We start from the raw sequence: 14598 nt of genomic DNA on the forward strand, positions 1-14598 counted from the left end.
AATTATCCGACTCGCGCGGAGATAGTACCCCGCCTCACAATGCAGGATGTGGGGTACCTGTACGATACCGTGTGCCCGCCTCGGCTTCTTTCAACGCATATACCATCGCATAAACCTCGCTGTAATGCATGCATCGTCGCGCAAATTTTTGGTTGTACGATCAGTATCGGTCGTGATCGCCGAGTTTCGGAGTACCACGAAGAACACGACGATACATTTCTTCTTGCCCTCAACGACAACGAGGCGTTGCCCTGCTTATCGAATCCTTCACGATCAACAATGCCGTTATCGTAGTCTACTCGCGCAACTGCATCGCAACGTCCCGTTCCGCTTAGGACTCTGTGTCCCGCAGTTCCAAAGCTTGAATCTTACAGATCCGGAGCCCCTGTCAGCGACGCTGCACCATATCCATCTCGATGTTCGACCATGTGTCTTTCGATCTCCCCTTCATGGTGCGCTGATCATTTTCACTTGTAGAAGCTTGAATTCAGCATCGCCAGCACCACATAAATGGCGAAGTACACCCAGGACTGGGGCGAGATCGTGAGGTTGTGCGAGTCTGAACCGAAGGCTACAAGATCCATGCCGAAGACGGTCTGCGTGTCGATTAGCAAAGTCTCCCATTAAATTGATTCAGTTATAGACGATGGAGGAGAACGGCAGGTAAGACGCAGTGAAGGGCTCTATTGCTCTGATACTAAGCGGGTCCCCAGGCGCAAACCTGATCTGTCGAGTGCAATGTACTAGTAGGTCAAGTTCATCTTGTCCGTTGCCCGTTGCAGGAGTGACTGCATTCTTACCCATACGGAGGCTGCATACTCGGAGTAGACGGCGGTCTCCCATTTCATCTCAAGAGGGGCTGCTTCCGACACAGCTGTATGTTCGGGACCTTGGACTCTGCCAGGGCATCCTGCTGCTTTGCGGAACTACCTAGTGGGACTTGGTAGGTGTCAAAGTGTGCGTGAACGCTGTGCCATGTCCACATTCCGACCGGACCAGCGAGCCTGGTGCACCGCTTGGAAGAAGGACCCACGGAGTGCTGATACAGTGAGATGGAGGTCCGCATCTCGTGTACAATCACCAATTCCCTGGAGGGCATTGTGCGACATTGAACGTACCATGTTGCCCATCACAAGGTCGAAAGAAGTCGATGTCCTCGCGCCGGGAACATGTATGCGTCGCGCATTTGATAAAGTATTACCAGATGTGCGATTGCGCGCCCCCGTGTTGTGGAACGGCAAGGGTTGCACACTGATCTCGCCACCGAGCAGCTTGGGTCTCCCATAAACAGGCCACGATTATGATTAAAGGAATTCGCTGTCTAAGAAGACCTTCCTTGGTGATTCATTGAGTCGGTTCCGCTGCTCCACTACGAAGAAATCAAAAGCAAAGAAATAGAAAGAAAAAGAACTCCCCCTCCCATAAAGCAACAAGATGGAATTACAAACGATGGAAGAAAGTCCATACAACCGCCGGGGAACGCCATGCAGCACAATGGATAACGCTATAAGAACATGCTAGGATCGTGGTCACATCAGTCGTTCTCATGGGAATTCAAACGGAGACCGGTGAGAGAAGATGGGACAGACGACACAGACCAGCAGCCACTGGCTTGGTCTTGGAGCATGACTGTCTCCTGGCGAGACCTTTGATCCACACATCTCTTCACTCTATTCATTCCCTCGCTCCTTCCGAGATTGGAGGACTTCGGTCCCTGCTTGAGCTTCAGATTGCGGTCACGATGGTTGCTCGTAGTCGGCACTCAAGGACAGCAATGCAGGATTCAGCGACGCTTCCTCTGCAGTCCAAACGCACCACGGAAGCCTCTCGAATACTCCTGCGACCTGCGCTTGCGGTCCCTGCTGCTCGAAGCGTTCTTCTTCTCGAGCAAGACGCGGGCTCGCGGGTCGACTCTGAACAAGCGGCAGCGACACGACTCGTCCGGGTCCAGGCCGCAGTTGAACAGCATGCGCAGGATGGCCAGGGCGTCGTCGCGCGGGTTCCCAGTGGGCAGGTCGAAGCGATCGTGCGTGTAGAAGCCGGGGCTCGTCGTGTCCAACAGGGACCGCACGTGACTGAAGCGCTCCTTGGGGACGACGTTGTTCGCGTTCGGGTCCGCTTTCAGCTCCAGCAGCCGCCGCACGCCGTCGACATAACGGTTGCGGCATGCGAGCTGGAGCGGCGTCTCGCCGTTGCGCCCCACGGGTGCGTCAATGGTCCACAGCTGACTCACCAGGACATGGATGATGGCGCTGTGCTTGGCCGCGTACGCGTACTCAAAGGGTCCGTAGCCGACGCCGCGCAGAGCAACAACAAGCGCGCCGGCGTTGACAAGAAGCTCGACCATGGCGAGATTGCGGCGCTGGACGGCGTAGCAGAGCGGTGTTGAGGAACCGCTGTTGGGCACGTTGCGGCCCCAGTAGCGCCCCACGCGCGGGATGTTCGCACGCTCGAGGAAGTGCGGCGATGTTTCCAGGTTGGCGCCGAGGTGGATGAGTTGCTGTGCGAAGTCGGTGTGATTGTTTGCCGCGGCCCAGAGCAGCGCCGTGCTGCCGTGGTGCGCGATGTTGGTGCGCAGCAGAGGCTGCCACAGCACGTTGCTGAGGTAGCGCGAGCTGCACACGAGCCTGCTGATGTCGGTCTGGTCGAGGCACGACTCGGCGAGCAGCAGCAGCAACTCGGTGGGCAGCGCGAGCAGGCCGACAGGCGGGCTATCAGCAGGCGCCATGATGCTATCGCTGCTGTGCCTGTTGTTTTTGTTGATGTTTTTGTTTTTATTGTGGCGATCACGATGATGATGACGCGAGGTTGGAGCTCTCGCGCGAGGCGGGGAGGGGAATCATCATCCCTTTGGACTCGGCAACATGGAATGTGGGCCACGAACCGGCCTCGGAGGAGCAGTCAGCCCCCTCTGCCTGAAAGAGTAAACACCTCTATCGACCTGCCCTGTTCCTTGAATACGGAGTGTGTTGGGCCCCACTCTGACATGCGCCCATGTACTGTGTGGGCGGCTTGTGAGGCTTAACCGCGTGGCTCGGATGAGGCCGACGGTACCACTGGGTCTTGACGAACACACCGCAGTTGGCACGACAATTGACCTTGCCTTGGCGATGCTTACCGACTGCACATTACCGTGCTTGCCGTGAGTTGACACGTCAGACAGGTCTGTTCTTGCGAGTCCCGGTCTGAACTCGTCAGCGGTCCACTTCGTCGCGTGTTGCAGACATGGCCGGGTCTGGGTCCAAGTACCTGCATGCATGCCCCGGCGCGGGCGCCGTTGTTCTTGGTGTGTTCTGGAAGCTCGCCCTATGCACGACACACGGGAGGCAGTTAGAACATGGATACGAATATGAATGAACATGGTTATCGACGCGAAGGATGCAGAGCTGGGGTTGCAGAGCTGGGGTTGCAGAGCTGGGGTTGCAGAGCTGAGGTTGCAGGGCTGAGGTTGCAGGGCTGGGTTGGAGATGTAGGGTCTGGGACACTGTTGGAGATGTGCTGGGATCGCAGAAATCACCCTCTCTTGAGGACTCGGAGAGCTGGAGCCGTCTACGAAGCTCCCGTGGAGTACATGTTCGAAGGCACTGCGTATCATCACCGCATAACCGGCGGCCGACTCTCCTTATTCCCCGTCATGCGCGTTACCAGCCACTCGACGGCCTCGTGCACGCCCGTCCCCGTCAGCGCACTGCATGGTAAAACCCTCGAGTCCCTGACATTCCCCCCTTTCTCGCCCTCAAACACCCGCCGCACGAACCCCTCCTTGATGCGCACAACCTCGACGCAGTCCTCGCGATCCTGCTTGTTCGCCAGCACCAAGACAGGCACCCCGCTCGTCTCTCCGTTGCCCAGGATGCTCTCCAGCACGAGCCGCGCCTCGTCCAACCGGCCCATCTCGTCGTTCACCCCCACGCCGTCCCCAAGCTCCGCGAGCGTCGCGCTCCCCACGTCGGAGCTGTCGAGCACAAACACAATGGCGTGCGCGGCGGCATAGTAGCTCTGCCACAGGCCGCGCAGACTGTGCTGGCCCCCGACGTCCCAGAGCTTGAGGTAGATGGGCGGGTTGGGCGGCGGGAGGGCGAGGGTGACTGTGTTCTGGCCGACGGTGGGGACCGTCTTCAGGTTCGGGTGCGACGGCGTGTACGAGGCTTTGATCTGCTCGAGGAGCGTCGTCTTGCCCGCGTTGTCGAGGCCGAGCAGCAGAACCGAGTACTCTGGGGGGTGTTGGTGGGTGTGGCGCGGTGCAGCCTTGGGGATCGTCTTGGCGAGCGAGAGGGTGTCGCGCACGGGGGCTTACCTTCTTTGCTTGTGGCATGCAAGTAGATGGACTTGACGAGGTGGTACATGGTGCCGACGGCGTTGTGAGTGCGGCGAGAGCTTCACATGCCTGGAAGGTGGGTGGAGCTTTATCGATCGGCTGTATGCTGCCGAAGAATCGAGTACGAGTAGTTGCTTCAACGCGTCTACGAGTAATTGCTTCAGCGCGTGTACGAGTAACTGCTTCAGCGCGTGTACGAGTAACTGCTTCAACGCGTCTGCGAGTAATTGCTTTAGCGCGTCTAGGAGTAATTGCTTTAGCGCGTCTAGGAGTAATTGCTTCAACGCGTGTACGAGTAATTGCTTCAGCGCGTGTACGAGTAATTGCTTCAACGCGGCTACGAGTAATTGCTTCAGCGCGTCTACGAGTAGTTGCTTCAACGCGTGTACGAGTAATTGCTTCAACGCGTGTACGAGTAACTGCTTCAACGCGTCTACGAGTAACTGCTTCAACGCGTCTGCGAGTAATTGCTTCAACGCAGCACTGCCGAGCCAACAATCGAAGAACACATGTCAGATCCCAGCTCAACATGTCGCGCATTACTTGGCCTGAAAATGTGCAAATACAATATCCTAAATCTACAAAATCAGTGAACTTGTCACGCGCCAGGTATCAAGCACTCACCAGTCGTCAATCATGAGATTCACCTCCTCGAGCTCAATCATCCTCACCTCCTCAATCTCAATCATCTTCACCTCCTCAATCTCAATCATCTTCACCTCCTCAATCTCAATCATTCTCACCTCCTCAACCTCAATCATCCTCACCAGTCGTCAATCATAAAGTTGGCCTCCTCGCTCTCAATGTCCATGACCTTCCGCGCCGCCTCGCTGCCCGAAACCGGCAGCATCTCCAGCCCCGCCTTCTTGAACTGCTCAGGCACCTCCTCCGAGTCCAAAAGGCCGACTTGGAACAGCACGCTCGCCTGGTCCCAGTACACTCGCTCGCTCCACACCTTGCCCGCGCGCATGCCCACGATGCTGACGACGATGATCTCGACCTTCTGGTTCGTGGGCTGCACGCCCGGCAGGATCCACGGCATGACGCACGTATGCTTGAACTGCACGTACAGCTCGTCGACGATGCGGTCGATGCCGATGGTACGCGAGACGAGGCGGAGGTGCAGCGACGGCGGGGCAGTGGTGAGGAAGAAGTCGGCGTAGAAGCGCTTCAGCTCGGCGCGCCCAAAGCCGCCCGTCATGGTCGGGGTGAAGTTGACGCACGGCGTTGGGTGGTTGACGTACGTGTCCATGAGCTTCTGGACGTTGTGGGCGCGGTACTTTTGCTCGACGTTGTCCTCCCACGGCCTCTCCAGGCGCACCTCTGCGCCGAAGCCTGTGCGCACGACATGCAGACTGCGGCTCCACGCGATGCCGTCGGCAACCGCGTCGTACTGCTCCAGATCGTGTTCCGCAAAGCCCGGATCAACGCCCTCGTACGTGTACGCCGGGTACTCCATCTTCGCCAGCAGCCCGCCCGCGCCAATGCCAGGCGTGACACGCTTCGTGACCAGCCTTCGCCTCGCTTGTATCCCCAGCACCTCCGGGCGCCTCACAATGTCGACCGTCTCGCCGTCGTCCCCGCTGCCCTGGGCGAGGTGCACGACGACGCGGAAGCTGGCCGTGAAGCGGCGGCGCGGGTCGGGGATCGACGTCGGGTAGTACGCGACGAGGGAGCACAGCTTGCTTGTGGCTGTCTTGGGCTCGGCGAAGACGTCCAGGCAGACTGCGGCTGCTTCCCCGAATGCTGCCATGGCGTGACGTTAGCCCCTTCCCCCTTTCCTCTCTTCGGCTCCGAGTCGCGGGGAAGTATACCTACGACCGCGTACCGCTCGCCGATTCCCATGCCGTCGCCCAGCTTGTGCAGCGTGTTGACGTATGCCTTGCCGTTCTTGCCCTGCGGGATGTATTTCACGATGAAGCCCTCGTCGCGCCACGCGCGCATCGTCTCCATGTCGAACTCGTCATCTTCGGCCGTTATGTACAGAACCGGCGTGCTGTGGGTAAAGGACAGCCAACCGTTCTTGTCCGAGAGAAACTGTCTCGCCATGCTGCTCGTCAATGGTCGCGCGTCACGGGAGCTGGCGGGCGGGCGAGGGTCCTTGTCTGAGGCCCAGGGCCGGATTGCGCCGATGTTACTACAAAGGCAGTACGATATTGCAAAGGCAGTCTCGAGAAGCGAGGCTGCGATCAGGTCAGGGGCACACTCGAGCACGTCGCCACCGGGCGGGGGCGGCTGCGTTAATGATTGTGGGCTCACCCAGCCTGTCGCGCCGTCTACACAGCTGAATCCTGTTCCACGAGTGACGTCGCACCCTCGCCCGGGCTCCACTGCAACACCTTCCCCACACTGCTAGGATCAGATCACATGCCACGCCTCGCCCGCGAAGGTGTGGGCACCGATTTTGTGCGGCTGAAACTCGAGACGGCATTCAGTCATCGTGCATCGGATGGCAGAGCGCGTGAGCACGTGATTCCAGGCTCAACACTCTCGTTCTACTGTACTGTGCCCACAACACGCACACTGTCACGACTCACTCTCACCCATCATCACGGTTGACGAGAAACACAGATAGCACAGTCCTCTTACGTATCGCGTGCATGTCCTCTGTACACTAATCTCCGGCCATTTTGTATCATACGGCGTATACATGCTGCAACCTCTACTGGAGCAACTTCTCCAGCTCGGCGGCAATCGCATCACCGACCTGCGACGTTGTCGACGAGCCACCAATGTCCTTTGTGCGAACGCCGTTGTCGATTGCTATCTTGGTCGCCTCGTCGATCTTGGCAGCGTACTGCGGCAGGCAGAGCGAGTACTTGAACATCATGCTCATCGACAGGATTGTCGCGACGGGGTTGACGATGCCCTGCCCGGCGATGTCGGGCGCGGACCCTGCGTTGTCAGTGAGCCGGTTACTGCAAGGCATCAAGTACATGGCTTACCGTGGATGGGCTCGTAGATGCCGTTCAGCAAGGTCTTGCCGTCGGGAATGCCTCCCAGACTGGCGCTGGGCAGCAGCCCCAAGCTTCCGGGGATGACGCTGGCCTCGTCGGAGATGATGTCGCCGAACAGGTTGCTAGTCACGACGACGCCGTTCAGCGCGCGCGGGTTCTTGATCATCAGCATGGCCGCCGAGTCGATCAGGTGCGTGCCGGACTTCAGGTGCGGGTACTCGTCCTTCATGATGCGCTCGAACGTCTTCCGCCACAGGCGTGACGTGGCGAGCACGTTGGCCTTGTCCAGGCTCCAGACGGGCACTGGGGGCTCCTCGACCGACGCAAGGTTACCGGCTAACCGCACCACGCGCTCAATCTCCTCGACGCTGTAGGGCTCCGTGTCCATGGCCTTGCCGTCGCCCTCGTCCTCTTTGCGGTCGCCAAAGTAGATGCCGCCCGTCAGCTCGCGGATGATGTTGAAGTTGACGCCACGCACGTTTTCGGCCTTGAGCGGCGACTGCTCGACGAGCGAGTCGGACGCGAAGAAGCAGGGCCGCAGGTTGCCGAACGTGCCGAGTTCCTTGCGCAGCCTCAGGATGCCCTGCTCGGGGCGCACCTTGCCGGTGCCCCATTTCTGTTCGCGTGAGTGGGTGCAGTAGCTTGGGTCAACAGTGCGCATACCGGTCCGCCGACAGCGCCCAGGATGATGGCATCGGCCTTCTTCGCTGCCTCGAGCGTCTCGTCCGTGAGCGGGTTGTTGTGCGCGTCTATCGAGCACTGCGTCTGTCAGTCATGTCCCGATGCGTCATCGTGTGCGACTTACACCACCAAAGAGGTGTTCCTGGAAGTTAAACGAGACGTCGGTGTGCTTCTCGATGACCTTCAGCACCTATCTGGGCGTTAGTGTGTGCCGGATATGTGCATTTGCCTCCTGCTGTGTGCCACGTACCTTGATGCCCTCTGCAATGACCTGTTGTCATATGTGAGCTCTGTGTCAGGAAAGCGCGAATGGAGCTGTTACCTCAGGTCCGACGCCGTCACCTGCACGGGATTAGCTGCATGCAAGTGATGAAACTGAAGAGTCGCACATACCACCAAGTACTACAATGTTGAAAGAAGGCATTATGGCTGTGTGTGTGCGATTGAGCGAGCATGAGTGTTGCTCTGAATTTCGATGAGCTTAGATCGCGGGGCCACTATGTCGACTGTGGGGTCGCCGATATCGGCGCTCTCGTGAACGAGGGCCACCGAGCATCCATCGACGTTCGCGAGCACCTCTCCACCCCAGACCATGAGCTGCCCACGAACGAGGTCGCTGGAGCAAAATCCATGGCTGGCTCCGCCGGCCAAGTTCACTGCGCCAATGTGTGCCCGTGTCGTTCTCCAAATATGTTCCCTGATCTAGGCACTTGTCAGGGTACATGTACATGTGTAACCACGTGGCTCAGATCACATGATACCCTATTGTAGCAGGCACTGCCCGGTGGGCAAGTGCACTTACCTGAGAGCTGAGAGCTTGAACAACACAACATCATACAGCACGACAACAGATAGTAATACACTCGTTGATCACAGTCTCCGACCGACACTGCTCACGCAGTTACAACATGTACCATACAGACTCCATGCACCTTCGCCACCGTGATGGGAGTTTCTTCATGGCTGCACAGCCTGAGTGTATCTCGCTGCTAGTGATGGATATGTATGAGCAGCCGTCTTGCAGGCTACAATCATTCTGTTCGAGACACTACTTACAACACGCAACCAAGAAGTCATCCACAAATTCTTCCTTGCCCAAATCAATCCACTCAACACAAATGTCACAATCCTGCCTTCTAAGCGTCCGTCACGCATACAGCCAAGACTCTCCTGGTCTCAGTATTCAGCACTCTCTGCCTAGCAGAACCGATGTTCATCCTCCAAACCGCCACAATCACATGCGCGACTGCTCCACCAGAGGTGACTGGTAGCAGCCAAGTACGACTGTCTTCCGTCCTTCAGTCGGGATTATACTAAGGCTGTCGCAGCGCGCGCTCTGGTACTCAGCGCTCGCTGTGTCCATGAAAGCTGCCTGGCAATCCTACAACGACGTCGAGCCAACAAAGCACGAACACACCAACATCAAGATGCTAGATTTCGCAGTCACCGCGACCTGGGAAGACTAGCTGTCATACTGGGCCACCGCGACAGATGGACCGTTGGCATTTAGTACAGAGACACCTGAGTGGTTCTCGGAGTTGCCGGAGGATGTGCAGAGTGTCAAGTTGGAAGAAGGAAGAGCTTGGGCGTCGATTGTTGGGGGCTTGAAAGGGGCGGCGCCTCGGAAGACAGGGAGAGCTGCATTGGGTGTGTTGGCAGGTGTCGCTGTTGCTACTGCTATCCTGTAGTGGCCATGTTGAAATACATGCGGCAGAGCGGTCTTACATCCAGGGGAGCGATGTGGCCGGCAGTAGCTTTGTCAAGTTACGGAAAGCCACTTCATCCAGAGCCAGGTAGCTCCTACGAAACCCCAGAAATGGAGTTGTAGCCGAATCATTTACTGCGCACGACCCTTGGCTCAGTGGGACCTTGACCTATGAGACGCAATATTCCACCCGCATTCTCCAACATCATCACTGTGATGGGACCGGGTGTGCGAAGTTGGAAACATTATGAGATGCGAATGCATATGAACCACCGCCGTCCCTGCTCAATAGCTATCCAGTATCAAACCACTCACAACACTTACTGTTCAACTTGCTTCGCTATGAAGTCCTTGTCCTATCTGTGGCTGCTGTGAGTCTGGTCAAAGTAAATCCGTACTACATGGTCCACACTTCTATTCCCCCCGGCGACCCAAACAGGTGGCAACCTTCTGATGGGGCTGACGAGGTCCTTAGGAAGCCCCTTACAACAATTGCAAGCTGACCAATGCCAGTTGAAATCCTGGAGCGAGGCCTACAGCTCATACAAAAGGTCAGGAATCGCAGCCTGGTTCTGCTAACAAACAGCCCATGCAAGCGAGCTATGGAAGGCTCAGGACGCGATCGGGCGCCTCGCGGCGACGGCGACAAAATACAACATACCCGCCGACGTCACCATAGCTGATCAGTATCACACCAACGTGGTCTACACCACCAGGGCAGACTGGTTCACAGCGCTGCTGGACGAAATACAGAGCATCAAGGTAACAGAGGCAACTGCTCTAGTTGCGATTGCAGAGGGTAGAGAGGTAGAGAGGTGGCGAATGAGCGAGAGCCCACAAAGGCCGGGAGCTCGAGGGGATCGGCCCCCAGGGAGACCGGCAAAGCTGCCCTGGGAGTATTTGCAGGTGTCGCTGTCGCTGCGATTGTTCTCTAGATGTCATCCCGACGTCCTTCGAGGCCTTGAGCGAGCCCTCGCGGCAAAGCGTATCAGGAGTCCTGCGTAGTAATAACTGGGAAGAAATGAGCACACTGATCGATGGATACTCCTGAATGAGAATTGGACCTATGCTGTTATCGTGCCGCTACGTCATTCTTATCGACTCGATCCTCGTCTCGAAGGTTGAAGTTGTGATCTTTCTATCTCCAACGTTACGCCGGCGGCAATCGCTCAACTCGCTACCGGAAGCGTTTCAAGGCCGTCCGCCTTATCGCAGAGATCGACAGCCCAGCAATTTCGATACCGTTTTTCCGCACTGCTACCCATAACGTACTTCCCCACAGAGTGCACAGAGTGCACAGAGTGATGTCGAGATCGTCTGGATACGCGTTGAATATGACGATGGTTCTGATGAGGGTCCAGCGCGTTGGAGTCGCGCAAGTGCGGTGTGCGGAGACAAGTCGAGGTGATCGACATGTCTGATATCACTAGTATGCAGCAGTTCCAAGATCCTGCTGGGCTGTCACCAGGCCACAGGTCAGCCGAACACAACTTCTGGGAGTCTGCTGCAAGCGGGCTGCGTTGCCTTCGACCGTTGAAGTGTCCGCGGAGGCACTCACATTGGCGATGATGCGAACTTTGGACCGTGTTCGTGTTGGGTGAAGTCTGAAACTCATTGCCTTTTCGGCATTGCTGTCGCAGGACTGAGCAGCTGAGCAGTGCGCTCTCGATAGCCCGTCGGCAGAGTCCCCACACCGGCCTTTGCTTGATCATGATCAGTTGCCGCGCACAAGGACAGCATCATGGAGCGAGGCCTGTGTTCAAGGATCGATACATCGTAGCGCACCTCGTATTTCTCGATGCAATCGATCGAGTGAGGGAAGGTAACTCGGGCGAAGACGAGGCTGTGTGACGGAAGCGTTCCACGGCCTCGACTGGACGTGCCCGATTGTAACGGTGACCCAAGCCACATCCAGCCACTTTGGGCCTGACAGCGATGTTTCTCCGCTGGGGCAGCTAAAAGTTGCAGGACGTGCGCCTGCATCGGCGCAAAACGCTCAAGCGCGGCCATGCGTTCACCCAGCGCGCCAGACCCTATCGGGAGTCAAGTGTGCCCCGCCCTGGTGCCCCGGTACGGCTTCCAGCGGAGGGCTGCGTGGCCAGCAAGTCGCATTCAGAAATGCCTTCAGAATTGATGCTCGCGGCGCAGGCTCCGTCAAAGGACGAAGGCGGTTGCAAATCAGAGGGGCGGTCGAACTAGACGAAAGATTGCCGTTCGCAGAGGAAGCCAACGAGAATTCGATGAGGTGGCTTCGTGTCTGTTTTGATTGGCCAGCCTTGGAAAGATAAGAGAGCCGCGCTAGTGAGCTGCCGTTGGCCCTTGTGGAAGGAACCCCCCGAACCCTGTGGAAGGAGCAAGAAGAAAGTGAGCAGGAGCACATTTGGGGCATGGGGAAGAGAGGCATGCGGACTATTAGCATTCGTTTGTGCTCCTTGAATTGGACTCTGGAGGCAGTCGATGTTGTGGCGGAGAGCAGCGCGATCGACTGCTGACAGCGAGTTATGATTCAACTTGGCCGAGTCTGCGCCGATACGACCCAGCGGCCATCCTGGCCACCGACGGCGCGAGCACAGAGTGACAGGGATGTTCGCTGTTGACCCGCTCCCATCGATTATGAGCAGCGGCCACTTAATTCACTGCTGTCCCCAGAGTAGAGCCTCACCCGGACAGCGAAACCTCTCCACAACCTCACGCGACACACTTCAGCTTTCTGCACCCCTCCACATCCCGTTCAATCCCAGACGATGCGCCGCTGAGCCAGCCCGGAGAATTGAGCCAGCCCGGCGTCTGCTGCGTCTGCTGTACCACCGATTTCCGTCCTCTTATCGCGAGCCCCTACGTCAGCTACCAATTGACGTTCACCGTCTGCACTCTCCAATACCAAACAAGCACCCCTTCCCCAGGTCGACCGTCGCACCGCACGCACTGCTGCCTGTCGCCGCGACCGCTCGCTCTGCATCCTCCCTTCCTGCACGCGAGCAACCCAGGGTCCTTCACCGCCAGAGTCGGCCCTTATCAGTCCCATTCCTTCGAGGACCCTTCAAACCCTCTAACCAGCGTATAAGCCGCCGAGCGCCTCACAGCCCGCCGAACACGACCATTCACACCATGGCAACCCAGTTCTCCACGGCGACTGCCATCCCCGCGCACCATGCGCCGTACCAGCACCATGCACACAGAAAGTCGACCCAGTACTCGCCCACGGGCACGCCCATGAACATCTCGCCCACTTCCCCACGCGAGGCGAACAATCTGATGAAGTACCACCAGTCGGTTCGCCCATCCAAACAGGCCTTGGGCGTCCCCGCTGCGCTCAGGCGCACAGAGCGGCCCTCCAAGCAGTCTCCGCCCAAGTACGATTCGGCATGCGCTTCGCCAAGCGGCGGTTGGGCTGTCAATGGCGGCTTAACGAGCGCGAACGACGGCCTAGGCACACCAGTCTCGCAAGTCAACAACGAGGACATGCACAGCATCTATAACGAGCTGCCCATGTCGCCCATCGCAGGTCCGATTACGCGCAACCACTGGCAGGTACGTTATTACTTTTTACTCATTCGTTGCCCATACTGGCATTAGCCTCCGCTCTGTCGCGTGCCCGAGTCGGTTGGGGTGGGCGGCTCTTACGTACAGCGCTCGGGGTGGATCCCTCTAGCGCTGTATTGAATCTTGCCAATATTCGCTCTCTACGCCGACCACCCGAGCGCACCACCAGACCTGCACCTCAACAGCATGTAGCTGCACGATGCAAGCCTTGTCTGTCACTGGTTGACCCTGGTGTCGCCGAGAGTGGCTGCAGGGCGGCGAATATCGTCGAGCTAAACATCCTCCAACTTCGCTGGAAGAATGTTTTGTTCCGGTGTTCGCTCGGTGGTCCATGTTACCCCACGCTAGAGGCTGCAACCGCCGCAGGGGGCCTGGTTCGCCTTGCTGCAGCCTCGGCCTGGAATAACTGGAGCCCGTGGGTCCTCTGTCAATGCTGTCAACCGTTCTAGACCAATCGTACTGACCAAACTTTGCAGGCGGACAGCTCCACTTCAGCATGCTCAGCGCCCTCGTGCCAGGTGCCATTTGGCCTTTTCAACCGCCGCCATCACTGTCGCAAGTGCGGTGGCATCTTCTGCGCACAGGACTCCTCTCAGCAGGTTCGTCTCGACGAGCTTGCCCGCTTCCACCCGGAAGGCGAGTGGCACCGCGCGTGTGATCGATGCCACGGCTCTTTCCGTGAGTGGGAGCACCTTCGCCTCAGCCGTAGCAACAGCGAGAGTTCGAGCGGTAGCGGTACCGCCGCACAGCCTGTCCAAGCACCCGTAGCAGCAAAGCGCCCAGAGGCCCGCGTCGGCAGTCTGGCGCAGAGCTTCCAGGGCGCGTGGAACTGGAGCACATTTTAGATTTCCTACCGAAGCTCAGACTTCAACACTGGATGGGCGGATCTCTGTTTCCATCTCTTTCCGATTCAATGATATCCGGACGACATAGGCAGTACACAGTACACGAGTACTGATGGTCCACCTCTTCACCTGCATAACAGCATTACATGGGCGTCCTGCATTTACCTGACTACCTCCACGGCGGTCCTCTGCATTCACTGCGCTTCAGCGTTTCCTACCGAAGCCATCTATAGAGCTGTCGCGGTCGAGAGTGACCGAGGGGACGGACTATGTGGGCGATGGCGGAAAGAGTGCATTTTCATGACTTTGTAGTGGTGGTTGTCTTACTAAGAGCACGTTTGGCTCTGGCGTTCTGAGTCGTTTTGCGGTTATGGCTCCCACGGCGTATATGTAGCGCCCGTCATGGTCGGTAATGGCGTAATGGCCTATGAATGAAATAATAATGAACACGTGCCTTGCCAATTATGATGTGATGTTCGAGCACTGCGATGGTGGTGTGGCGGTAGTGAGCTGATGTGGTGATTGCGGTGCTCAAAACCACAAACCAGG

General features: G+C 57.7%; 7 protein-coding genes across 7 annotated transcripts; 1 reads left to right on the top strand and 6 right to left on the bottom strand.

The window, feature by feature from the left end:
• Positions 1-467: 467 nt before the first annotated feature.
• M421DRAFT_9633 (uncharacterized protein) lies at positions 468-848 on the bottom strand (the record flags this gene model as incomplete). The annotated part of the gene is made up of 2 exons (XM_033598385.1): positions 468-596; positions 801-848. The coding sequence occupies 2 exons, from the start codon at positions 846-848 to the stop codon at positions 468-470; spliced, it is 177 nt and encodes a 58-aa protein (XP_033443790.1).
• Positions 849-1783: 935 nt separating this feature from the next.
• Positions 1784-2728, bottom strand: M421DRAFT_96081 (ankyrin; the record flags this gene model as incomplete). Its single annotated transcript, XM_033598365.1, has 1 exon — positions 1784-2728. One exon carries the CDS (start codon positions 2726-2728, stop codon positions 1784-1786), a length of 945 nt encoding a protein of 314 aa, XP_033443791.1.
• M421DRAFT_312488 (uncharacterized protein) lies at positions 2506-3954 on the bottom strand. The gene has a single exon (XM_033589218.1). The coding sequence runs from the start codon at positions 3593-3595 to the stop codon at positions 2843-2845; it is 753 nt and encodes a 250-aa protein (XP_033443792.1). The 5' UTR covers positions 3596-3954; the 3' UTR covers positions 2506-2842.
• Positions 3595-4346, bottom strand: M421DRAFT_104407 (ADP-ribosylation factor 6; the record flags this gene model as incomplete). Its single annotated transcript, XM_033587017.1, has 2 exons — positions 3595-4214; positions 4307-4346. The coding sequence occupies 2 exons, from the start codon at positions 4344-4346 to the stop codon at positions 3595-3597; spliced, it is 660 nt and encodes a 219-aa protein (XP_033443793.1).
• Positions 4347-4642: 296 nt separating this feature from the next.
• On the bottom strand, positions 4643-6673 carry M421DRAFT_312406 (uncharacterized protein). The gene is made up of 4 exons (XM_033589217.1): positions 6133-6673; positions 5086-6064; positions 4943-4989; positions 4643-4896 (listed from the first exon to the last, which is right to left on the bottom strand). Exons 1-3 carry the CDS (start codon positions 6365-6367, stop codon positions 4986-4988), a joined length of 1218 nt encoding a protein of 405 aa, XP_033443794.1. The 5' UTR covers positions 6368-6673; the 3' UTR covers positions 4643-4896; positions 4943-4985.
• M421DRAFT_425762 (beta-isopropylmalate dehydrogenase) lies at positions 6658-8416 on the bottom strand. The gene is made up of 7 exons (XM_033594189.1): positions 8350-8416; positions 8279-8298; positions 8207-8227; positions 8081-8146; positions 7939-8034; positions 7264-7891; positions 6658-7213 (listed from the first exon to the last, which is right to left on the bottom strand). The coding sequence occupies exons 1-7, from the start codon at positions 8378-8380 to the stop codon at positions 6981-6983; spliced, it is 1095 nt and encodes a 364-aa protein (XP_033443795.1). The 5' UTR covers positions 8381-8416; the 3' UTR covers positions 6658-6980.
• A 4353-nt stretch (positions 8417-12769) lies between these two features.
• M421DRAFT_75201 (uncharacterized protein) lies at positions 12770-14049 on the top strand (the record flags this gene model as incomplete). The annotated part of the gene is made up of 2 exons (XM_033597111.1): positions 12770-13192; positions 13681-14049. 2 exons carry the CDS (start codon positions 12770-12772, stop codon positions 14047-14049), a joined length of 792 nt encoding a protein of 263 aa, XP_033443796.1.
• Between the last annotated feature and the right edge of the window lie 549 nt (positions 14050-14598).

This window comes from Didymella exigua (genome assembly GCF_010094145.1).
Source record: "Didymella exigua CBS 183.55 unplaced genomic scaffold M421scaffold_49, whole genome shotgun sequence".
NCBI classification, from domain to species: domain Eukaryota; kingdom Fungi; phylum Ascomycota; class Dothideomycetes; order Pleosporales; family Didymellaceae; genus Didymella; species Didymella exigua.

What these genes read in the sequence shown, in the direction of transcription:
- M421DRAFT_312406 (XM_033589217.1), bottom strand. Translation starts at nt 6,367, where the DNA reads ATGGCGAGACAGTTTCTCTCGGACAAGAACGGTTGGCTGTCCTTTACC. An exon ending in CGAGCGGTACGCGGTCGTAG is followed by an intron (nt 6,065 to 6,132) that starts GTATACTTCCCC and finishes ACGCCATGGCAG; the next exon opens with CATTCGGGGAAGCAGCCGCA.
- M421DRAFT_312488 (XM_033589218.1), bottom strand. Translation starts at nt 3,595, where the DNA reads ATGATACGCAGTGCCTTCGAACATGTACTCCACGGGAGCTTCGTAGAC.
- M421DRAFT_425762 (XM_033594189.1), bottom strand. Translation starts at nt 8,380, where the DNA reads ATGCCTTCTTTCAACATTGTAGTACTTGGTG. An exon ending in CAACATTGTAGTACTTGGTG is followed by an intron (nt 8,299 to 8,349) that starts GTATGTGCGACT and finishes AATCCCGTGCAG; the next exon opens with GTGACGGCGTCGGACCTGAG. An exon ending in GTGACGGCGTCGGACCTGAG is followed by an intron (nt 8,228 to 8,278) that starts GTAACAGCTCCA and finishes ATATGACAACAG; the next exon opens with GTCATTGCAGAGGGCATCAA.